The sequence below is a fragment of the Callorhinus ursinus genome, unplaced genomic scaffold, assembly GCF_003265705.2.
Source record: "Callorhinus ursinus isolate GAN/ISIS: 27379988/994484 unplaced genomic scaffold, GSC_fseal_2.0 scaffold137, whole genome shotgun sequence".
NCBI lineage: Eukaryota > Metazoa > Chordata > Mammalia > Carnivora > Otariidae > Callorhinus > Callorhinus ursinus.
The window spans coordinates 303,324-328,088 of record NW_027397199.1 but is presented as its reverse complement, the minus strand read 5'-3'; the positions used below and the strand labels follow the sequence as shown (position 1 = coordinate 328,088).

General features: G+C 46.1%; 2 protein-coding genes across 5 annotated transcripts in view; both read right to left on the bottom strand.

The window, feature by feature from the left end:
• Nucleotides 1-446, bottom strand: part of CHFR (checkpoint with forkhead and ring finger domains) — a 32,856-nt gene extending 32,410 nt beyond the window's left edge. For 3 of the 4 annotated variants that reach the window (XR_012377301.1, XM_025861619.1, XM_025861621.1), the window contains exons 1-2: nucleotides 353-446; nucleotides 20-163 (exon numbers count right to left, since the gene is read on the bottom strand). Coding sequence is in view for 2 of the 4 variants with exons in the window: in XM_025861619.1 (XP_025717404.1) it covers nucleotides 20-152 (133 nt within the window). In the remaining 2 variants the exon portion in view is untranslated. Of the gene's footprint in view, nucleotides 1-19; nucleotides 164-352 lie in introns of those variants that run through there. The other variant, XM_025861622.2, reaches the window with a different exon arrangement.
• A 14,716-nt stretch (nucleotides 447-15,162) lies between these two features.
• LOC141371939 (uncharacterized) lies at nucleotides 15,163-24,592 on the bottom strand. The gene is made up of 4 exons (XM_073890310.1): nucleotides 24,303-24,592; nucleotides 18,607-18,733; nucleotides 18,242-18,334; nucleotides 15,163-17,183 (listed from the first exon to the last, which is right to left on the bottom strand). The coding sequence occupies exons 1-4, from the start codon at nucleotides 24,435-24,437 to the stop codon at nucleotides 16,120-16,122; spliced, it is 1,419 nt and encodes a 472-aa protein (XP_073746411.1). The 5' UTR covers nucleotides 24,438-24,592; the 3' UTR covers nucleotides 15,163-16,119.
• Between the last annotated feature and the right edge of the window lie 173 nt (nucleotides 24,593-24,765).

Here is a 24,765-nt window from a genome sequence, read left to right as displayed (position 1 = left end):
CCCGTGCCCCGGCCCGCACCTCTCCTCCGCCCGATGGTCCACTCCCGCTTGCTCAGGAGGACGTGCGGCTCGCCCTCTCCGGCGCCCAGGCGGAGGAGCCTCCCCCACGGCTGCGGCTGCGGCGGCTGCTCGGCTTCCCCGGGCCGATCCATCGGATTCACATCTGACGAGACGCGGAAACGCCGGGTGAGACTCTCGGACGGCAGAGGCGGGGGCTCCGGGCCGCCGCGCCGCCCCGCGGCCCTCCCGGCCTCGGCGCCCGCGCCACGCCGCCGCGGGCCGGACGCCCGCCTCCTCCGGGGCGGCCGCGTCCCGCCCGCGGACCCACCACAGCCCCGCGCCGTCTGCTTACCCCCCGCCCCGCGCCGAACCCGGAACCGGCCGCGCCGCCGCCGCCGCCGCCGCCGCTGTCAACAGACATCGCGGATCCCTCAGCTGATCCGCCGGGCGGGGCTACAGCAGCGTCCGTGGCCTGCGATTGGCTGGCGGTGGCGCGCACCGAGCGCGGCGGCTAGAGCGGAACCCGGAGCGGCCCCAGAGAGTGGGCGGGGGGCGGCTGGCGGAGTGTGCGCAGACGGCTGGCTGAGGGTCTGAACGCCATTTTTGGTGATGGCCGGGACGACTTCGTCTACGGAGATGGTGGCGGTCGGCGCCATGTTAAGTCGGGGCAAAAGAAATGGAGTTACTTGGGGGTTGGGCGTCCGAAATAATTCCTCAAAGCCGTGTCGGAAGTGTTCGAAACGACGTGCCGCCTGACATGTGGCGAGGTGAGTGAGATTAAAGCGGCGCTTGAGGATGTCGATTTCCACCCGCCGGGGAGCGAAGACCAGGAGGTCGGGTAATGCGCCGGGAGGGCTGGGCGAGCGAGAGCAGCCGCGTCGGTGGGCGGCCGCGTTCCCCGCCGGTCTCTGCGACTCCGCGGCTGGCGCTGCTGGAGCGCGGGGGCTCCCCGGGGGCTCCCCGGGGCGGGCGCACGGCCGTCCGTGCGCTCACGGAAGTGCGTCCTGGGGAAGGGGCCTCTCAGTCCGGGCCTGGACCGTGCGCGCCTTTGTCTCGCTCAGTTTTACGCAGTGTGTAATTACTACCTTTTCTCACTGAATACCCTTTTTCTTTAAGAAAAGAGGGGCGCCTGGGTGGCTCAGTCGTTGGGCGTGGCCTTCGGCTCAGGTCACGACCGCAGGGTGCAGGGTCCCGGGATCGAGCCCGCGTCGGGCTCCCTGCTCGGCGGGGCGCCTGCTCCTCCCTCCCCCGCCCCCTGCTGTGTCCCTGCTCCTCCCTCCCTCCCCCGCCCCCTGCTGTGTCCCTGCTCCTCCCTCCCCCGCCCCCTGCTGTGTCCCTGCTTCTCCCTCCCTCCCTCCCTCTGTCAAATAAATAAATAAAATCTTTAAAAATAAATACAGTCTCAAAAAAAATTTTTTTTGTTTTGATGGAAAAACAGCAAAACACAGCACCTTATTGGACTCTTCGGGTGTTGGAGACACCCAAAGAGTCTGGCTAAGCAGGCCTTTTTGTTCAAGAACACAGCTTTTCTAGTCCCAGCAGCATCTCAGCTTTCCACGAAGAACTGGCCACTCCGCTGAGCAGGCGGACTCTTACCAAGTCACGTCTTGACACTCTGATCTCTCTCTCTGTCAAACAAACAAATAAAATCTTTATTTTTTTTTTTTAAGATTTTATTTATTTGACAGAGACACAGCGAGAGCAGGAACACAAGCAGGGGGAGCGGCAGAGGGAGAAGCGGGCTTCCCGCGGAGCAGGGAGCCCGATCCGGGGCTGGATCCCAGGACCCCGGGATTATGACCCCAGCCGAAGGCAGACGCTTAAGACTGAGCCACCCAGGCGCCCCACAGATAAATAAAATCTTTAAAAAAAAATTTAGTGGTATCAGAACCTGTCCACAAATGGGTGGGGCCTTTCCAAACGAAAGACAGTCGGTGGTCGGCTGTGCAGAACCGGGAGCAACAACAGACATGTCAGCTAATACCTGGAGAGGGCAAAATGTTCTTCTAAAACTCCACTGATCCTCAGAAGACATCCCTCAGGACAGCGTAACATCATCCAGGCAGGACCTTATTTATACACCACGTAAAGTAAAAGTTTCTTGTCACCTAAAACAAATTTCAACTTTCAACTGCTATAATGTTGAGGCCAAACTAAAAAACTTGTCATAATAATGTAATGTAATTGCAGTTTGAAAACAAACACCTCTTATAATGTTACAGAAAAATGCATCCAGAAAGGTCCAACCTGGAAAATCATGGATATTCCTCAAACCTTGCAGACTTGGTCATGAGACAGCAAGCTTCCTCTACCCCATGGCATGCAACCCAAGAAGCAGGGCCACTGGGGTGGAGCAACGGGCTGGTGACTGAAAGTATGAACAGGTTCCAAAAGCAAAGTGCTGCCCCTGAAAAGCACACTCAAAATATAAAGCCAAAGAACCCATGAAAATCAGAGCCAGGGCTGATTTTTTAAATAAAAAGATGGGAAATGAGAAATGCTTCCCCTTCTCTCCTCTGCTTCCACCACCCCCCCCATTTGCTTTTGTGCTCTGTGCTAACCCTTCATCTGAAGGAATCACCATGAGGAGGGGAGAAAGAGTGTGTGCAAAACCATGGGAACAGAAGACCCTTTTGCCTGGAGACAGAAGTCATTTCACTGCATGAGAGTGAATCTCAAAGGTGCCCTAATGTTGATCTAACAAGGACTTCAGGTTCCTTCTTGACATATTATAAAATAAACGCCACAAGTGTTTGGGTAAAACGATATTTTACTTAACCCATGGGTCAAAGACAGAGCCTTTAATATGGCTAGAGTGATAGACATTAATATCTATGTCAGTTTTTAAGAAAAAGTGCAATCAAAGCAATGTAGACAGGTAAATGTTACACAGAAAAAAGCACTCAGTGGAGCAAAAACAATTTGCTACGGTTTTAGGACATTATGTAAACTTCATTTTCAAAGAAAAACATTTTCTGAGTTCACATATTCCTTTGAAATTAGAAAATTTTAGAAACTAATGAATTATGGAAAAAAATGAAAAATTACCTCACCTATGCAACAATCTCTCCCCCTAGTTTCAAGGACACTTGAGAAACTCCTGTTTTTTGCTTTTTTCCGCTTAACATTAGATCATGAGCCTTTTCCATGTTCCGAAATGTCTATGAAACATACATCTGAGGAGTTTCCTAACATTCCAATGGAAGAATGTACAATAATTTAATGATTCCCTTACTGGATGTGCCTGGCTGGCTAAAATGGTTGAGTTCAGCCCCACGTTGTGTGTAGAGATTACTTAAAAATAAAATCTTGGGGCGCCTGGGTGGCTCAGTCGTTGAGTGTCTGCCTTCAGCTGGGGTCATGATCCCGGGGTCCTAGGATCGTGCCCCGCATCGGGCTCCCTGCTCCGCGGGAAGCCTGCTTCTCCCTCTCCCGCTCCCTCTGCCTGTGTTCCTGCTCTCACTATCTATCTCTCTTTCTCTTTCAAATCAAATAAATAAATAAATCTTTTAAAAAAATAAAATAAAATCTTAAAAAAAATTGGGGCACCTGGGTGGCTCAGTCATTAAGCATCTGCCTTCGGCTCAGGTCATGATCCCAGGGTCCTGGGATCGAGCCCCACATTGGGCTCCCTGCTCAGCGGGGAATCTGCTTCTCCCTCTCCCACTCCCCCTGCTTGTGTTCCCTCTCGCTCGCTCTCTGTCAAATAAATAAAATCTTTTTAAAAAAGTTCCCTTACTGTGTGGCATTTAGGATGTTGCCAAATTGTCAGCATGATAAATGCTGTTCCATCAAAATTCTCCTATGAGGTCATGAATGTATGCTGGGTTAAGTTTTTCGGACTTTTAGAAAAGCACCTGCCAACTACTTAATATTTGGCTTTTGTTAGAAAATGTTTTTAGGGGCACCTGTGTGGCTAAGTGGGTTAGGCAGCCAACTCTTGATTTCGGCTTGGGTCATGATCTCAGGGTTGTGAAATCAGGCTCCAAGATAGCCTCTGTGCTGGGCATGGAGCCTGCTTAAGATTCTCTCTCTCCCTACCCCTCTGTCTCTCCCTACCCCCCTCCTTCTAAAGAAAAAAAGAATAAATATTTTTAAGATTTTATTTATTTTAGATATTATTTTATTTATTTTATTTATACAGAGAGCGAGCACAAGCAGGGGGAGCTGCAGAGGGAGAGGAAGAAGCAGGCTCCCTGCTGAGCAGGGAGTGGGACGTGGGACTTGATCCCAGGACCCCAGGATCATGACCTGAGCCAAAGGCAGACACTTAACCCACTGAGCCACCCAGTGCTCCTAGAAAAAATGTTCTTAAATTGATGTTTTGGGACACCTAGGTGGCTCAGTCGGTTAAAAAGTCTGACTTCGGCTCAGGTCATGATCTCCAGGTCCTGGGATCAAGTCCCGCATCAGGCTACCTGCTCAGCAGGGAGTCTGCTTCTCCCTCTCCCTCTGCTTCTCCCCCTCCATCCTCACTCTCTCTGTCTCAAATAAATAATCTTTAAAAAATTGATGTTTCTTATTGAGATTATACAGTTGTTTTGTGCAGAGTTCTTTGCCTAAAAAGATGAAACTAGAGGTGCCTGGGTGACTCAGTGGGTTGGGCTGCCTACTCTTGGTTTTGGCTTGGGTCATGTCTCATGGGTGGTGGGATGGAGCTCCACGTTGGGCTCCATGATCAGGGGGAAGTCACTTGAAGATTCTCTCCCTCTGCCCCTCCCCCTGCTCACTCTCTCTCTCTCAAATAAATAAATCTTTTAAAATAAATAAATAAATAAAAAGATGAAACTAGATTATTTTACATGGTTAGTTTCAGCTTCAAGCACTAATTTGTATTCATGTTAGTAATCTAAGAGGAAACATGACTAAAAATTCCAGCTTCTTTATGACTCACAGCATGCTTACAAGTTAGTTTAATATGCTCATATCTGGAATAACTTAAGAAAGTGACAGGTGAAATCATTTCCAGGATGGCAGCTATGGTGACAGGCTTCCATGAAAGTGCATAAAAATAGGTCAGGCAGAATGTCAACTAGCTGAAAGAGTAATATTTGAAATAATGAGAGGTATCAAATGTTCAATATAGCCAAAACAAAGCATCATCCATAGGAATCTTAACTTAGCCACCAAGAGATAACCATGCCCCTTTGACAAATCTCCAGTGGATCTTACTGCTTCAAGATGGTTTGGCGGTCGGCAGCTTTATGGTTGTGGTTGTGGTTGGTTATGGTTGTGGTTGGCTGGCAGTGTTACCTAATTGAAGGTGCCCAAAACCACACTTATTTTCCATGTCTGTTTCCAAGGTAATGGACTAATAAACAGAATACAACTCAGCAATAAAAAGGAACAAACAATACAACATCATGGATAAATCCCAAAATTATTACAATGAGACCCCAGAAAAAGAAAAAGAAATCTAGTGTATGATTCCACATATCTAAAAATCGGTAGGATGGGCGCCTGGGTGGCACCGTAGGTTGAGCGTCTGATTCTCGGTTTCAGCTCAGGTCCTGATCTCAAGGTCCTGAGATGGAGCCCTGCGTCAGGCTGCTCGCTCAGTTCAGAGTCTGCTCAGTACTCTATCCCTCCCCTCTTCCCTTAGCTGAGCTCGCTAGTGCACTCTCTCTGTCTCTCTCAAATAAATAAATCTTTTTTTTATGATTTTATTTTTTTGAGAGAGAGAGCACAAGCAGGGGGAGTGGCAGGCAGAAACCAGGACCCTGGGATCATGACCTGAGCTGAAGGCAGATGCTTCACCAACTGAGCCACCCAGGCATCCATTAGTAAATTTATAGACTGGCCTAAATCCATTGGAAAACATCTAGAAATGCATCCAACCTGAGTGGGAAATATACACTATCTCTGAGTAGCAAGTGTCTGAAAGGAAGCAGTAGCTCTTGGAGCAATCATAAAGAGATCCAGGTCAGATGTTCATCGCTGACTGGTCATTCCTGCACACCGGGCAACTGTTGGATGCTGTTGTCGTAGTCATCTACTATCTAGATGACATTGGACAGGGCCAATGAAACTGTCCTTTGGCAATGGGTGACAGTCCAACAAAAAATACTGCGGAATGAAAACTAAGACACAGAGGCAGTAATTGCTTTGAAGGCTTGGAAGGGAGAATTTAAAATTCACTCAGGGTTAAGGCTTTTGCAAAATGAGAGGTGACTGAGAGAACACATACTTTTCCTTCGGAGGGAAAATTTACTGAAAGAATCTAGAAGAGGGAAAGAAATTGGAGATACAGGGAGGAAAGACATTTACCACAGACAACTCCACCTTTATACTCAGGTGGCTTCACACCTCCAAATAATTTTACAGAATCACAAGCCATCAACACCAGACATTATATGTATGTCCCAACACCCAGTGATTGATTTTACCTCTGTGCATCATCACTGCCAAAGAATTCGTTCATTTGATTTGAAAAAACAAGTCGCATATGGCTTCCACTAAAGATATTTTTACAGAAGTGATTCTCAGCACCATGTAAACAAGCACTGCTGTTCCATATTTCCATAAGGAAATACTCTGGAGGGCAGGACCTTGGACAAGGGTTAGGTCTTTCCCTACAGAGCCTATGACCGTAGAGGAGAGGCAAAGCCATGGATACACGTCAGGGGGGTGGATACAAAGCAGTGGAAACCAGGGGCGCCTGAGTGGCTGAGTCCTTAAGCGTCTGCCTTCAGCTCCGGTCATGATCCCAGGGTCCTGGGATCGAGCCCCGCATCAGGCTCCCTGCTCAGCGGGAAGCCTGCTTCTCCCTCTCCCACTCCCCCTGCTTGTGTTCCCTCTCTCGCTGTGTCTCTCTCTGTCAAATAAATAAAATCTTAAAAAAAGAAAAAAATTAGGGATGAAATACCCACAGAAAAATTTAGAAATAAATACATTAATCAACTGCCGTATTTAAAAAACGTACAATTGTGTCAAATGCCCTCTAGAAAGAAAAATCTGCTAAATCTGCTGCCATTGAGAGAGACTATATTTTTAAAATTATAGGTGAGAGTAAAAATAAATAAAATATAAATTAGATCTTACATATTTTAGACTCGGCGGCATAGGTTCCTACGTGTAAATTACAAACCGGGGGAAAGTGGGGCACAGACCACACAGTGACACGGAAAACAAAGGCAGCACACATGCCGGGAGTACAGATGGGGCCGACGGAGGAAGCCAGCTAGGAATGGAGCTGGCTGCAGCAGGGACTCGCGTCTCCGAGACGGGAAACGGAAAGGACTCGGCGCAGGCAGGGTCGGGGCGCGCCCGCCGTCGGCGCGGGGGCCGGGGTGAGACTCAGGTGCAGGCGAGGACAGCCCTGACGCCCCGCGGCGGGAAGAGCCGGTCCGCGGCCAGCCCCACGCGCCCCCGCGGTCTCGCAACCCGCGGAGGCGTCCCGGCCGCGCCCCCGTCCCCACTTAGGGTCCCGACTGCAGGAGCCCCCGCCAAAGCTCGCCCGAGGATGAGGTCTCCCTGCAGCTCCGCAGGACCCGCCGAGCCTGCGGCACTCAGCACCGCCCCAGGGCGCCCCCCGCCTTCTGCCCGGGCAGCCCGGGCCTGGCCCGCAGGAGCCCCTCCGCCGTCCGCGGTGGTCAAGGAGCCGAACAGGCGCGGCTGACTCGCCACCGCACCGCCGCCAATGGCAATTAGGAGCCGCCCGTTGCTAGGCAGGGTGCTGTCTCGTAGCAACGCAGAGGCGGGGAATTGGCCAACAGACAGACACAATCTCAGCCAATAGCCGCTTGTGCCTGCGGGCGTGGGCGCCCTGGCCAATGGGAAACAACGGCGGCCTGTTACTAAGCGAAAACCCATCTCTAAGTAACGCAGCGGCTTGGGATGGAACCCAGGAGGCGCTCTCTGAGCGGTTATAAGGGGTAAAAAGTGTTTCCTGTAAACCAGATTTTTTAAAAAAATTTGCCTTGCTGGGGCGCCTGAGTGGCTCAGTCGGTTAAGCCACCGACTCTTGATTTGGCTCAGGTCGTGATCTCAAGGTGGAGAGAACGAGCCCTGTTTGGGGCTCCACCCTGGGCCTGGAGCCTGTTTGGGATTTCTCTCATTTTCCCTCTGCCCCTCCCCCACTTAGATAAATAAAATCTTTTTTTTTTAAAGATTTTATTTATTTATTTGAGAGAGAGAGAATGAGAGATAGAGAGCACGAGAGGGAAGAGGGTCAGAGGGAGAAGCAAACTCCCCGCGGAGCAGGGAGCCCGATGTGGGACTCGATTCCGGGACTCCAGGATCATGACCTGAGCCGAAGGCAGTCGGTTAAGCGTCAGCCTTCGGCTCAGGTCAGGATCCCGGGGGTCCTGGGATCGAGCAGGCTCCCCGCTCAGCCCATCTGCTGAAATCATCGTGGTATCTGTTTTTAAGTCTGGTACTAGGAGCAGCGGAAGGGAGGAAAGATCTGTCGGAAAATCATAGAGCCACAGGGAGCCTACCTGGGGGAGGGCAGGGCAGCCTGGGCTGGTGGCCTGAGGGACCTTCCGCAGAGGGAGGGCCAGTGTGCTGGCGACCAGGGAGCCCTGGCCATTCCCCGTAGGGCCCTCTGACTGTCTCCTGATTTCTGGCCCCGACCCTCCCCTCCATCAGGAACAGATGTCCTACTTACACGTTGGCCCCAAGGGGCTCAGGGCTGGGACAGGCCAAGCCTCTCTCACGGCCAGATGCCAACTCGAGAGGCCACGGGCAGGAAGGGCTGGTCAGGCTGACGTTCATGCACCAGAGCTCCCTATGGCGCATCTGAGAACATCCAGTATAGGGGGAAACATAAAAAAATAGAAATTCAAGGGGTGCCTGGGTGGCTCAGATGGCTGAGTGTCTGCCTTTGGCTCAGGTCATGGTCCCAGGGTCCTGGGATGGAGCCCTGCACCGGGCTCCCTGCTCAGTGGGAAGCCTGCTTCTCCATCTCCCTCTGCCACTCCCCCTGCTTGTGCTCGCTCTCTCTCTATCAAATAAAATCTACAAAAAAATAAAATAAAATAAAGATTCTAACACAAAAAGCATTTTGTGCAAAATGTTCACAGCACAGAAAAACCAGTTTAATTCAGAACAAAGTGACTTTGACTCTTAACTCTGAAAGTGTGCAAACCATGTCTGCTGCACCAGTAACCTGCCACTGTGCACATTGTATCAGGAGCATAGGGCGTGTGCGCTCCCCTGAGCACCCTGGGCTGGTGCTCCGCTCACAGGCTTATGGTGTGTCTTCAGAAAGCCACTCGGCTTCTTCAGAACGTTTGGAACTGAGGGCATTTTTCTCCCTCAGGAGGTCATAGCCTTCTACTTCCCAGATGTTCCCCTGTCTACCTCTGTAACTTGACCTCAGAAGATGAAGAACAAGAAGAAGGCACTAGTGATTACTAAATCCTTGTGGACAATTCCTCTGGGACTAAACTGGTAAAATCAGCTTTGGATATAATAATATTGTTTTAAATTTTAATAAGCACATTTAATAGCACTAATTAATATGAATGTTAAAATTTAAATTTAATGTATATTTTAATATATAATTTATCATATATAAAATCTATAAAATTTATTATAAATATAAATCTTAAGTTGATTTTAATATAAATATTATTACATCCTAAGCCGATTTTAGAATAATCCTGTTACAACTCAAATTGTAGAACCGGGCAAATGGAATAAAAACATAAATGTATTTCTTACTTTCTGTCGACTTACATTGCTGTTTCAAGGGAAAATGTGTGTGTGTGTGTCCTCATGCCCTGCCCCATAGAGGAAAAAAAATCATTTATGTTTTAAATTCTAACTCAGGGCCTGTCTTCCCACAACTCTTAATGCTGAGCTCAGTCACACAACACAGATGAAAGCTCCTCTTTGCCGCAGCCCCACATGTAGGCAAACCTGTGGCCCATACAAATTAGATGAATCACTGCACCTCCATCGTTGTTGTCAAGTGGATCCCACAAAGAGGAATGCGGCTGACTCAATGACCTGGACACATTTTACAGCGTTTTACTGCTCCTGAGCAATTCATTAACCAACTTTATAAAACTATTATATGATCACCAGTTTATCAACTGCATAGTAGAATTTCTTTGCCCTATATTTGTGGTAAGAATTAAGGGGAAGGTCATAAATGTTCTAACTGGGCAAATGCATGCACACTTGTTTGGGAAAGTCTTCCCAAACAGTTAACACTGCACAATTATGTGAAGGAAAAGTATACATTGGAATGTAACACACCATTTAAAGCTTGAAAACTGGGGGCACCTGGGTGCCTCGGTTTGTTGAGCTTCCAACTCTTGATTTCAGTTCAGGTCATGATCTCAGGGTCGTGAGATCTAAATAAATCTTAAAAAAAAAAAACACATATGTAGGGCACTTGGGTGGCTCAGTTGGTTGGGCGACTGCCTTCGGCTCAGGTCATGATCCTGGAGTCCCGGAATTGAGTCCCGCATCGGGCTCCCTGCTCAGCGGGGAGTCTGCTTCTCCCTCTGACCCTCCCCCCTCTCATGCTCTCTATCTCATTCTCTCTCAAATAAATAAATAAAATCTTAAAAAAACCCCACATATGTAAATAAGTGTTCTATTTTATACATAAAGAAAATAATTGTAAGTAGATAATTATGTGTAAAGAAGTAAAGTATTTCATCATGAATACTACCAATAATTAAAATTATATGGGAATGATACATTTATTACTTGTTGGATGTACAAGTTACAAAAGATGATTTGTGGGTTGTTCCATGATAGTGTACAGCCACGTTAATTGTATTCTCATGTATACAGCAAGGACATGCAAAGCGGTTTGTATATGGTACGTGCTGGATAGCTGTTTGTGCGAGCACACCCTGAATGCCCGTTAATCACTATCTTGAGAATGCAGAGATCCCAACCTCCCTCTATAATTCCATCAGGCAGGATATGTAGAAAAACATGATGTTCAGGGCTCAAGATCAGGGGCTCTGGAGGTGGCCAAGCTGGAGCATCTCCCTTGGAAGGAAGAGGAGGGGAAGGGTCCAGAAAGTTGTAGTTTAGTTGCTATAAAAGCTTGCTGCATGTAGATCCTAGCAGCATTTGGTCGCTCCTGGACTCCCTGCGTGCAGGTTCCCCAGGCAGTCTGTGTCTCGATGACCCTCTCCGGGTCATTTTGGTCTCACTGGACCATCACCTACCACTGGCTTACAGTCGGCTGGGGTGCAGCCACACGATTTGTCAGTATGAAACTTTTGCATTAATTAGTTCTTGTAATGTAGCCCCAGACTCCTAAAAGCCATCAGGAAGATAATCTCAGGCTTTTGAAATCAGTTCTCACAATAAGGATGCAGAGTCTCATATTTATAGATTTTATAGAGTAAAATCCTTCACCTTGTTTTTTTTTTAAAGGAAATACTTTTTTTAAGATTTTATTTATTTATTTGAGAGAGAGAGTGAGCACATGAGAGGGGGGAGGGTCAGAGGGAGAAGCAGACTCCCCGCTGAGCAGGGAGCCCGATGTGGGACTCGATCCCAGGACTCCAGGATCTTGACCTGAGCCGAAGGCAGTCGCCCAACCAACTGAGCCACCCAGGCGCCACAATCCTTCACCTTGTTTGGTAATTGTTTTAATCTCAGTGTCTTTTGGGAACAGAGATTAGACAGTTGTCCTGTTTATAAATAAGCACATGAAAATATTTCAGAGCTATTCAGTGAATTTCACATTTTAATTTGATCATATTTTATAATCACTAGACTGCATGTACATGTATAGAAACTAAAGTAACTATGAGGGTTCACACTCAAATCACATAGAAGTAGAGAGAATTTAGAAAAAAGTGGAGTATAAGACATTCACAGCCTCTTGAAATCAACCATCCTGAATGAGATTACTCTTTGTTGAATGCTCTGAGCACATCTTGAAATCACAGGAAATTGTTATGATAGGCCATATTAGGCTATAATATTCAAAGTTTTCTGATTAAATAAATTAATGAACATTTGAAAAAAGGATGGATGCTTTCAAGTTACATATTAATATTCTTTTATTTCCACAAAAATAAAAGTATTATATACCCCATATTTATGAAGAATTTTTTCAAATTTAATCCTTGTTTTCCAATTTTAAGAAATTCACACTATTCTATTTTTTGTTTTCATTTTTTAAAGATTTTATCGTATTTATTTTTGAGTGAGTGAGTGAGTGAGAGAGAGACATGAGTGGGGGGAGGGATAGAGGGAGAAGCAGATTCCCCACCCAGCAGGGAGCCTGATGCGGGCTCAATCCCAGGACCCTGGGATCATAACCTGAGCCGAAGGCAGACGCTTAACCAGCTGAGCCACCCAGGCGCCCTCTATTTACCTTTTAATATCTTCAAGATCTGTAAGGAAAACTCTATCATCCCTGCCACGCGTAATATGAGTTTCTATTTTCTTGATCGCTCTAGCTGGGGTTTATCCACTTTATAATTTCAAAGAACTGATTATATTTTTGTTTCCTATTTTATTAATTTCCACTTTTATCTTTCTTATTTCCTACCTTCTACTTTGGATTTAATTTGCTCTTTCTGAAGTTCTATAAGGTAGAGGCTTAAATCATTCATATCAGACTTTCCTTCTTTCCTCATATAAGCATTGAAGAGCTATGTTTCCCTTTCACAAAGCTTCAGCTGCCTCTCTTGAACTGTAATGTTTTTTTCTTATCCTTTAGTCCAAACTACCTTCTTATTCCCCTTTGATTTATTCATTTTGTGTTATTTATAAGCATATAGCCTAATTTTCAAATATTTGAGCATTTTCCAGACTTATTATTTTTATATCTATTATTATTGAGAACATATCCTAGGATTTTCACCTATGGAGACCTGATTTATGGCATTACACATGGTCTGTATTTGTGAATGTTTTACAGACACTTGAAAAAAAATATGCAGGGGCGTCTGCCTTCGGCTCAGGTCATGGTCCCAGGGTCCTGGGATCGAGCCCCGCATTGGGCTCCCTGCTCAGCAGGAAGCCTGCTTCTCCCTCCCCCACTCCCCCTGCTTGTGTTCCCTCTCTCGCTGTGTCTCTGTCAAATAAATAAATAAAATCTTAAAAAAAAGAAAAAAAATGTGCATTCTGCAGATTTTATGTGTAGAGGCTTATAATGTCCATTAGGTCAGGTTTGTTTGTAAGATTTCCCCAAAACTTTATATCCTTCTGGACTTTTAAGTTAGTTAGTTAGTTAGTTAGTTAGTTAGTTAGTTATTATTTATTTATTTATTTATTTATTTATTTATTTATTTATCTGAGAAAGAGAGAGAGCCCTCGAGCAACAGGAAGGGGCAGAGGGAGAAGCAGAAGCAGACTCCCCGCTGGGCAGGGAGCCCGACATGGGGCTCCAACCCGGGACCCTGAGATCATGACCTGAGTCGAAGGGAGACGCTTAACTGACTGAACCACCCAGGCGCCCCCAATGTGACTTTTCTTGATCTCATGACCTGTGAACTAAATTATAAAACCAATCCTCACCAATGTTCCAATTCAAAACAAAAAATAGGGAAGGAGGGGCGCCGGGGTGGCTCAGTCATTAAGCGTCTGCCTTCGGCTCAGGTCACGATCTCAGGATCCTGGGATCAAGCCCCACATCGGGCTCCCTGCTCAGCGGGGAGTCTGCTTCTCCCTCTCCCACTCCCCCTGCTTGTGTTCCGTCTCTGTCTCTCTGTCAAATAAATAAATAAAATCTTTAAAAAAAATAGGGAAGGAAAATTTGTTGAAACACAACAAAAATATACATAGCAGGTATATTCACCTCTGCACCCACCATAAAACTTTTTTTTAAATAACCACGTGTTTCATATTATGCCTGCCATTAGCAAGGTATTGGTGGGTCAAGGTTCTTTACTTGTGGGGAAACCCAATCTTCATTACTGAAGACTGAATTTCTAGTAGTCCTATCCTTATTAGGGTGCTTTAGTCTCCCAGCGGAACTCACAATCATAATGGAAATACTAAGAGGCTCCATACAGAGTCCACCTGGCCCCAAATGTGTGCCAGCAATTCCTTAGTTCTGTGGATTTAAAACCCCAGTAGTAATAGTAACCTCCTTCTCTGATGGTTGATTCACCGGCACAAGATGCTCAAAACAGCATCAAGGAACTGTTGTAACGTTTGATAGGAGCCTTCTTCCCTTGAGGATTAAGCCCTCGGACCCAGAGGCAGTCAAGGTTGCAAGAATGGGGAGTAGAAACTGCATATGAATACTTACAGCTCTACCCCCTCTGGCTTCTCAGCTCTCCTACTACCTCTTTAATCAACTGCAATTCGCTCAGCTTCACTTAGAGTAGCTGTTGTGCCCAAGCTTGGACCCTGATTGGTAAATCAGACAAGCTCTCACAGGACACTTGGGAATAATGAAGACCTCCCCGTACGGGTTGCATAAGAAATTGGGGGTCAAGGTCATCCCCCCAAAGCAATACTTTGCTAACCTAGGTCCTAACTTTAATTTTGATACAACCCCGTATACAAATAACATTTGCCATTGGATATGCAACATAAAGACTACTGTCCACAAATCTCCCTTTCTCTGATGAAAACAGTCATTTTTCCGTAAGTTTGAATGTTATAACCATTCAGGAAAGAAATCTGACATTGTCAGGCATTATCAAGGAGAGGAAGTACTAAAAAATTCTAAACGGAGGTACAGGTAACATGCATAATAGATGGTTTCAACAAAGACAAGTTTCTTGTGTTGGCAACAAAAGAAAATCACACATTTGGGTGTGATGCAAACCTCTGAATTTCACCAACATTCAAGAAAGGGTTTTGGCATTTTCAAGACACGTTATTTAAAAATTAAACTTAAAGTTGGCATATTTAAAAGCAAGATAATACCTTGTGCATTGCAAGGTCTCTTGTACATTAAAAATTTCTTTTACAAACAATAAGGTAACTTGATTTCTAAAGCCTCATCTGTACAAGATGTCTGAATCAAATTATCAAAAATCCTAATTCTCCTAGCAAAAAGTCTCTGCATGTAACCTTACAGAACTACATGTTTTTTTTTAAATAGAGTTTCTTCTAATTATTTGCAAAGTACTTTAGGAAAACATTAAAAGATTGATACAGAGAACAGTATTACATGATGTCTTAACATATTAACCTAAAATACAGTTTCTTGGATCTATTATATTCAACCCATGTACAACTAATCTGTACAGAAATCCCACTGAGAAAATAACAGGAGGATATGCTTTGTGGGTCTTTTATTTTCTCAAACCCCATTTCTCATATATTTAGATGATGAGTGATGCAATTCAGGGCTTTTCTGTTGCTCACTCAGTTATATGTTAACGTGTATTCTTGCCTTTGCATGTCTAATATGAACAACAGTTCTGTATATAAACTGGTGACGCAGAGGAGGCAGACAACTTTACTGAAAAAGTCCAGCTTCTACTACTGAAGGCAGAGCAGGTAAGAGCTCTCAAACTCATTTACGTGTGCCAAAAATATCTGGCAATATATCTTAAACTGTTTGTTAAATAATAAATACATCATTTGGTGCAGCTTATCTTCTACCATTATGGTACAAACAAACGTATCCACTGTGTAGCACTCTTGACAGATGCTGCGTCATAAACATGACATACACCATGTTCACAGATTAACTTCACATGTGCTATGAAAATATATAAATTTATAACATGTAGGCATACTCAGGAATATAAGCCCTATGTTCCTCTGAAGCAGCAGGCTTTTTACTTGGCTGTCATCATTATGAACATATATATATATTTATATATATTTATATGTACAGATACATATCTTTAAGGTTTCATATGCTTATTATTTAAAATTGAATAACCTTTTCTTTAAAAGATGCAATACCAGAGTTGGAAATTGATTTTTTTAACGTTTCTATGGACAAAGTTTTTCTATATTCTTTTAAATCATTATTTTTGTCCTCAATATGAATAATTTGATTTACAACGAGACTAGACTATTTGCTGAGTGCTTTTTTCTACAGTCTTTGCCGCGTTCACTGCACACATAGGCCCACTCTCCCATTTGGCATTCTGATGTTTAAGGAAGTAGAACTTCCTGCCAATGACTTTCCTATACTCACGGCCTTCAGGGAATTTCTATAAATGCGTTTTAGGATGTAGAGAGAAGGGCGATTATTTTCTTCAAAGTTTCTCACATTCACTCTGTTTCTAGGGTTTCTGTTCTATGAGTTCTCTGATGTATGATGAGGTGTGACTTCTGGGAGAAGGCCTTCCCGCATTCACCACACCCATAGGGCTTCTCTCCTGTGTGAGTCCGCTGGTGTATGATGAGCTGTGACTTCCAAATAAATGCTTTTGTACACTCATTGCATCCATAGGGCTTTTCTCCTGAATGAGTTTTCTGATGTCTAATGAGCAGTGACTTCCCACTGAAGGCTTTCCCACACTCACTGCATCCATAGGGTTTCTCTCCTGAATGAATTCTCTGATGTTTATTGAGACTTGACTTCTCTCTGAAGGCTTTGCCACATTCACTGCATTTGTTGGGCTTTTCATCTATATGGGTTCTCTTATGAGTAATAAGTTGTGATTTCCCACTGAAGGCTTTCCCACATTCACCACAGGCATAGGGTTTCTCTCCCGTGTGACTTCGCTGATGAATGATGAGCTGTGATGTCTGAGAGAACACTTTCCCACAGTCGCTGCATTCATACGGTTTCTCTCCCGTGTGAGTTCTCTGATGTGTGATAAGGTGTGACTTTCTAGAGAAGGCCTTCCCACACTCACATCCATAAAGTTTTTCTCCCGTGTGAACTGTCTGATGTGTAACAAGGTGTGACTTCTGGGAAAAGGCTTTGCCACATCCACTGCATTTGAATGGTTTCTCTCCTGTGTGTGTTCTCTGATGGACAATGAGTCGTGACTTCTTGCTGATGACTTTTCCACATTCACTACATTCATAGTATTTTAATCCAACATGAGTTTGTTCATGTTCAGTATGGAGAAAAGATTTCTCATATCCATTGCCCTTACCAGCTTGCTTTCTTCCACAGTTTCCAGTCTGAGTAAATAAATCTAACGAGTATTTCAAATGTTTTCCATTTGAGACATGCTTATTGGGCTTTTGCTTTAAAGGTGCAAGGTTCATGCCAGACTGAAATATTTTTCCACTTACATTCGTTTCACGGACTTGTTCCAATTTTTTAATCCTGTCTTGAATTTCTTGGTGCCATGCTTTGTAATCATCAACTTTCCAGTATTCTAGAAAAGAGAACAATCAAACACATTTTGTGAATTCTTCAATAACTGTGAACCAGATGAACGAGAACTGTAGAAATAATCACACACACCAGTACATGTTTGGGAATTAAAATTAAATAAAGTGTGTTCATGAAAACTGAGGTAAAAAACCAATAATAGATAAGGAGAAGAAAAAAACCCACATTGACTAAATAGGTTGTTAGAAGCAATGATATAATAATCTGTCCCAGGCAAAGGGTTTCATTTGCACACACACTCAACTCTACGACAAGGCAATAAAAAACTGCACTAGGAGGCAGGGAATGATGACACCAGAGTTATTCCTTTGGTTATGGGAACAGAAAGAGTAAATTATCATAAAAGAAATCAAGGAGAGAATAGAGGAAATGACTGTGGGTATACAATAGTAATCTGAGGCATTTACCAGTCAAAAGGGAAGGAAAATATGTGGGAATTAGAACAGTGAGAGGGGAAAAATGACAATGACTCCTGTGTCCAAGAGAAAAGAAAAGGGACCTATCAGCAGGATAAGGTTTGTGGTGTGGAGAGGAAAATGAAGTATGAAGTCTGATGTGAGAAAGGGGGGCTGAGCTCCTTAGTACAGACCAGAGAAGCTAGCTCACTCTGAAATCAAAGCAAAGGACAGATTACCCTCACATGGATAAGTGATAGATATCTACCTGTGTATCTGAGAAGTTTATCTCAATGGTTCTTTTTTTTTTTTAAGATTTATTTTTTATTTACTTGACAGAGAGAGAGAGAGAGCGAGAGAGACAACACAAGCAGGGCGAGTGGCAGAGGGAGAAGCAGGCTTCCCGCCAAGCAGGGAGCCCAATGCGGGACTCGATCCCAGGACCCTGGGATCATGACCTGAGCCAAAGGCAGATGCTTAACGACTGAGCCACCCAGGCGTCCCCATCTCAATGGTTCTAAGTCACTTCCAAAGGTTTAGTGACTTTGAGAATTCTCTCAACAACATTGTGAAGGTGCCCACCCTTCACTGTCTTCACTGTTCGCTTCAAAGGGCATTCCAATCCCCCTGCCTCCCAGTGACTCACCTGAAAAGCTCTGACTGGGGATGTCTTCACTGATTACCCGTGGCTTCTCCTGCTCCAGTCTGAAGATCACATCTGGTCTGATAAGTTGAAACCCTGTGTATGGAAAATCACACAGGACTTGAGCCCAATTTCTTGGGCTTCAGGCTTCTAAAGAACAAACAAATGCTTAGCTTCAGAGGCTGTGAATGAGGTCTTTCATTTGGGATGCACATGGACAAACACTCTGAAGACAAAGAAGGGCTAAGAATTTTTGAATTCTTAAACTAAAGCCCTAAGTCATTACACAGTTCACAGGTCCCATTTTTCAGTAAACGAACAGGAAAAGATAGCTGACTGGGCCGAGTCCACACAGGATGTGTCCTTACCTAGTGACACAAGGCTGCTCAAGTTCTCCAACGTCACATTTCTGTACAGAGTCTTCTGAGCAGAGTCCAGCAGCTGCCACTCCTCCCGCGTGAAGTCCACAGCCACATCCTCAAATGACAATGATCCCTGAAAGAACATGCTCCTAGTAACTCTGAACCAACGGGTTTTGGATAATGAAAGAGAGATGTAAGGGCCCTGGGGTATGAGCCACTAGCAGTCTTCAGAATAGCTCTTCTCCTTCTGTCTGCTAACCTCAATTGTATGAGGGGTGCAAATACACCCCGTTCCCGGTAACAAATCACAACCGTTCCCTTTGTCCTTCTGTCTCTCTTAAATCTAGAGTTAGTCCTGTGACTGTGTGCTGGCAGCGGGATCTAGGAAGTGTGCGAGGGCCATCTGGGGGAAGCTACTGCTTCTTTGATAAAAGAGAGAGATACTGATAGTACCCTCTGCTCTACTATTCTCCCTGCTTTTATTTATTATTATTATTTTTTAAATATTTATTTATTTATCTGACACACAGAGAGAGACAGCTAGATAGGGAACACAAGCAGGGGGAGCAGCAGAGGGAGAAGCAGGCTCCTGGCTGAGCAGGGAGCCCAATGCGGGGCTTGATCCCCGGACCCTGGGATCATGACCCGAGCGAAAGGCAGACGCTTAACGACTGAGCCAACCAGGCGCCCCTATTTTTTATTATTTTTAAAAAGATTTATTTATTTATTTTAGAGAGAGAGCGAGCAGGGGGAGGGGCAGAGGGAGAGCGAGAGGGAGTGTTAAGCAGATTCTGCGCTGAGCGTGAATCCTGATGTAGGGCCTGATCCATGACCCTGAGATCATGACCTGAGCGAAACTAAGAGTTGGACACTTAACCAACTGGGCCACCCAGGTGTCCCTCTCCCTGCTTTTAAAGCAGACATATACTTGAGTACTTGGCAGTAGCCACCTTGAGCCATGAGGCAACATGTGTGAGACAGAAAACCAACTTGTGAAGTATGGCAGAGTAGAACCCTGGAAAGACCCAGAGTCTTTCATGGCACCCCTCAAGAGCTGTGCTAGCCCAGGACTGTCTTCCCCAGGTGTCCTACAGGAGAAACATCACGGGCTTTATTATTAGAGCTATTATTTGTAAGTGAAGTCATCCCCAAGTGATACAGTTATTTAACATTCTTTTTTTTTTTTTAAAGATTTTATTTATTTATTTGAGAGAGAGAAAGAAAGAGAAGGAGAGAGCATGGGGGTGCACAAGGAGAAGTAGATTCCCTGCTGAGCAGGAAGCCCAACTCAGGGCTCAAACCCAGGACCCTGAGATCATGACCTGAGCTGAAGGCAGACGCTTCACTGACTGAGCCACCCCGGTGCCCCCAAAAGAATGATTTCAAGCCAAACACAAGATCTGGATTTTACATTCTATATAAGGTTATCATCCTTAGAAAAATTGTATTTTTGATTTTGAAACAAATATCTTAATGTAAACAACACTCAAGTCTCAGCCCCTTATCTTCAATCATCACGTTAAAACATTAGATGGAATCATTAAATGAGTTGTTATTAAAACTTGAATGGAGGGAGCCTGGGTGGCTCAGTCGTTAAGCGTCTGCCTTCGGCTCAGGTCATGATCCCAGGGTCCTGGGGCCGGGCTCCCTGCTCAGCGGGGAGCCTGCTTCTCCCTCTCCCACTCCCCCTGATTGTGTTCCCTCTCTCGCTGTGTTTCTCTCTGTCAAATAAATAAATAAATCTTTAAAAAAAAAATACCTGAATGGAAAAAAAGCTCAGTATACTGGCCAGACAGCAGAATGTATCTCCTGAAAGAAGACATTTGCAGTGTAAATTACCACACTGATGAACTCCGCAAGAATAAAGATGAGAAGAAAAGAAGTCAAACATATTAAAGAAAAGTTTTTAAACTCAGAGGATAGATCCAAAAACCCATCGAGTATTCCAGAGCTAGAGAGAATGGATAATAAAGGGGAGGAAATAATCACTGAAATAAAACAAGAAAGTTCCCCAAAGTTGGAGGCACACAAGAGCCTTCCAACTGAAAGCAATAAAGAATGTGGATAAAAATTTTATACCCAGGGCGCCTGGGTGGCTCAGTTGGTTAAGCGACTGCCTTCGGCTCAGGTCATGATCCTGGAGTCCCGGGATCGAGTCCCACATCGGGCTCCCTGCTCGACGGGGAGTCTGCTTCTCCCTCTGACCCTCTTCCCTCCCGTGCTCTCTATCTCTCATTCTCTCTCTCAAATAAATAAATAAAATCTTAAAAAAAAATTTTATACCCAGACACATCAATGTGGGTACAGAGGGAAATGCAAATAAAAATCAGAAAGGTACCATTTCACACCCCCTGAAATGACCACAATCAGACAATAACAGTGTTGGTGAGGAGTGGAGAAGTCGAGGCCCTTATATATGGCTCGTGGGACAGTAAAATGAAGCAGCCACTTTAAAACAAGTTTATCAGAGGGGCGTCTGGGTGGTTCAGTCAGTTAAGCGCCTGACTCTTGATTTCAGCTCAGGTTATGATCTCACAGTTGTGGGACCGAGCCCCATGTCAGGCTCTGTCCTCAACGGGGAGTCAGCTTCAGATTCTCTCCCTCCCTCTGCCTCTGCTCCACACCCCTTTCCCCGCTCGCTCACACTCTCTCTAAAATAAATAAGTAAATCTTAAAAAAAAAATACTTAAAAAAAAAGTTTATCAGTTCTTCAAAATGTTAAATAGAGTTACCACAGGAACCAATGATTCCATTCCTAGGTATGTACCAAGAGAATAGAGAACATATACACAAATGTTCGTAGTAGCATTATCCATAATAGCCAAAATGTGGAAATGTCTAGCAAATGAGGAACTGATAAACAAAACGTGCTATAGTCACACAATAGAATATTATTCCACAACAAAAGACAATAAAGTATTAATTCATGCCGCATCTTGAAAGTAGGCTGCACGAAAAAAGCCAGTGACAAAAGACCCTGTAGTGTGTGATCCTGTTGAGACAAAATGGGTAGAATGGGCAAATGCAGAGAAACAGCAAGCATATTGTGGTGGCCTGGAGCTGGGGCGGGGAGAAATGGGGAATACCTGCTAAGGAGACAGGGTTTCCTTTTGGGAGGATGAAAATATTCTTTTTATTTTTATTTTTTAAAATTTTATTTAGTTATTTGACAGCGAGAGAGGGAACACAAGCAGGGGGAGCAGCAGAGGGAGAAGCAGGTTCCCCATGGAGCAGGGAGCCCAATGCGGGGTTTGATCCCGATTGTGACCTGAGCCAAAGGCAGACGCTTAACCGACTGAACCACCCAGGCGCTCTCTGGAGGATGAAAATATTCTAAATTTAGATTGTGGCTGAATAATTAAGACAGTTGCAGAAGCCTCTAAACTTACTAAAAAACAAAACAAAACAAAACAGTAAATTGTTCACTTTAAATGGGTGAATTGTATGGAACTACAATTGAGGAAATAAAAGAATTATTCACCTGGGACTTGGTCATTTTCTGCTATTCTTGGGAAATGGCCAGTAACTATAGGCTCTGCTCTCTGCTTGTGGACTCTGTGTATCTCCTGGACTCTATCTTAATGCTCAAATTAAAGGTCTCTGGTCAGGATTCTCTTCACCGAGGATCCTTGGTCCTGAGACTTCTTTATCTCAAATAAGCCAATTAATTCATGGAAACTGGAATTTGTTGAATCAGTTAACAAATTCTCTTTCGTTGATGCAAATATCCCTTTCTTGCTGGAAACTCACCTGCATTTAAAGCTCAGTGGGGGGCGCCTGGGTGGCTCAGATGGTTAAGTGTCTGCCTTTGGCTCAGGTCATGATCTCAGGGTCCTGGGATCGAGCCCCACATCGGGCTCCCTGCTCAGTGGGGAAATCTGCTTCTCCCTCTTTCCCTCTTCCTCTGCCGCTCCCCACTGCTACTTCTCTCTCTCATTCTGTATCTGTCTCAGATGAATAAAAAAAAAAAAATTCTTAAAAAAAAAACAACTCAGTGGGCTTTCTATAGACTCTAAACAGACCTAACAAGGACTCAAAATAATGGGGTATGCAGAAGGAACCCCACAGCATTAATAGCAGTATTTCACAAAGCACTCATTCTCTCTCAAAGCGGGGAAGGGAAAGAGAGACCGTGTGTGTGTGTGTGCAAAATATATAGCCAACAGACAATACAAACAACAATTTCATTTTTAAATAAAGGCACAAATAAAAGAGGAAAATGAATCCAGCAGTTGATGAAATGAATAATTCAGCAGAGCTTCTCCTCAAAATACTGTTAGTCGTTCATTTGAAGCTCATAATGTTCTTGAGAGTTCTAAATTAGTTAATACATGTAAGTACCTTAGAACTATGACAGGCACGTAAACATTTAGCAAATGCTCATTAGTGCTCTTCTTATTACATGATGTGATTATAGAAAATACATATCAATAACAATTACTATCAATAATCCCACTCCTTCAAAGGCACGTCTTTCATAGGGTGGGAGAAACCATGCTGATATTACAAAAATGTGATCTAAAGTCTTCTTAAATTCTTCAGCCACAGAGTTTATGCGATATAGTAAACCCACTTCCAGACCCACAAATATAACCGCAGACCTGTGATTATATAGGTCACCCAGTCAGCTCTCAACCAGCACCCAATACCCTGGCATCCCTAGTCTTCAATCACTGACCCCCAAGGCCACGACATCAGTGGCCTCAAAGACCGCCCATCGGTCCCACGTCAAGCCCTTCACAACCTACTCCACCAAGCACACTCCCAGCTGGGAGTGCCAGTCGGTCAGACAGCGGGCCCTAACTAACTCCCACAGCCCTGTCACTCACACCCACAACTCCCTCACTCACCCTCACACTTACTAACCCACAGGCTTCCTGGTGACTAGTCGGATGCTCCCCACTTGTCTAAATCTACTCTGTCCCCAGTCAGCCCCACGGACCCCCAATTACAGCCAAGTGTCAACCAATCTCTGATCTCCACCCCCCAAGCTACCAAATCCTTCACCCCGTAGTTCCCCAGTCACTATTCTCTTTTTAAAAAGCAAGCGCGATGCCAAATGGGGGGCTCGAACTCAGGACCCCAAGATCAAGAGTCCCAGCTCTACCGACCGAGCCAGCCGGGCGCCCACGGGCTCCTGGAATGGCCGACACTCGGGCCTCCCCAGTCACTATCATCCCTAGCAGTCCCCAGGCCCTCGCCCACCAGGCACCCTAACCCTGACCTCGAATTCCCCAGTCACGGACGTAAACGGCCAGCCTACACTCACGTCCTCAGGAGCCTACGGTTCGTGACAACACACAGCGCCTCCCAGACCCCCACTGGCCTCCCCAAGGCTCCGCAACAAGTTCAGGAGAAAAACCCTCCTCCGGTAACGCCCCCGACTCGCAGAGCTCCCGCAGGCCCCAGCAAACCGCAAGTCGGTCACCCCGCAGACACTCAACTTCGCGGTCCCTCCAGCCGGCAAATTCCACTTGCCCTCCACTAACCCCACCAGGCACCCAATTTCTGCCCTTCACGGCCGCCCCGACCCCCGCAGGCACCCCACGTCCAGACCTCCGATGTCCCCATCCCTGGCACCTTCAGACCGACGCCGCCCTAACAGGTGCACGACCGCTCACCGCCGCCGCGCTCGCGGAGACCCACTCCGCTGTCCCCGGCTCCGCCGCCAGCCCTCCGCCCGACAGGCCCCGGTCCCTCACCTGGCCCCAGTCACCGACCCCCGCAGGCCCCTCAGCAGCCCTCCGCACGGGCCGGCCCCGGCGGCCACGCTCCACACAGCAAGACCCGCCGCGCGCCGCGTCCAGCGGCCCCTCCCGGGAGGCCCCGTCACCCATCCCCGGAGTCCTCCGCCCCTCGGCCGCGCCCAAGACCTCCGCATTTCCGATTACAACGGACCGCCCCAGGCCGCGTTGGCCCCGAACGCTGCCCCGACCCGCGGAACGCGCGCCGGGGTCACCACAGGCCCGCGGGGAGAGCGAGGCCGCCCCAGCCCCGCCCCGCCCCCACCCCCTCCCGCTGGGGCCCGGGCGCCGAGACGCTCCCCGCGACCGCGGAAGTGGGCGCGCAGAACGACATTTCCCAGAGTGCCGCTCGCCCCAGAACTACACCTCCCAGAGGGCTCTGCGGCGGGTCTCGCCGTAAGCTCCGTTGGCTTTTCGAGTC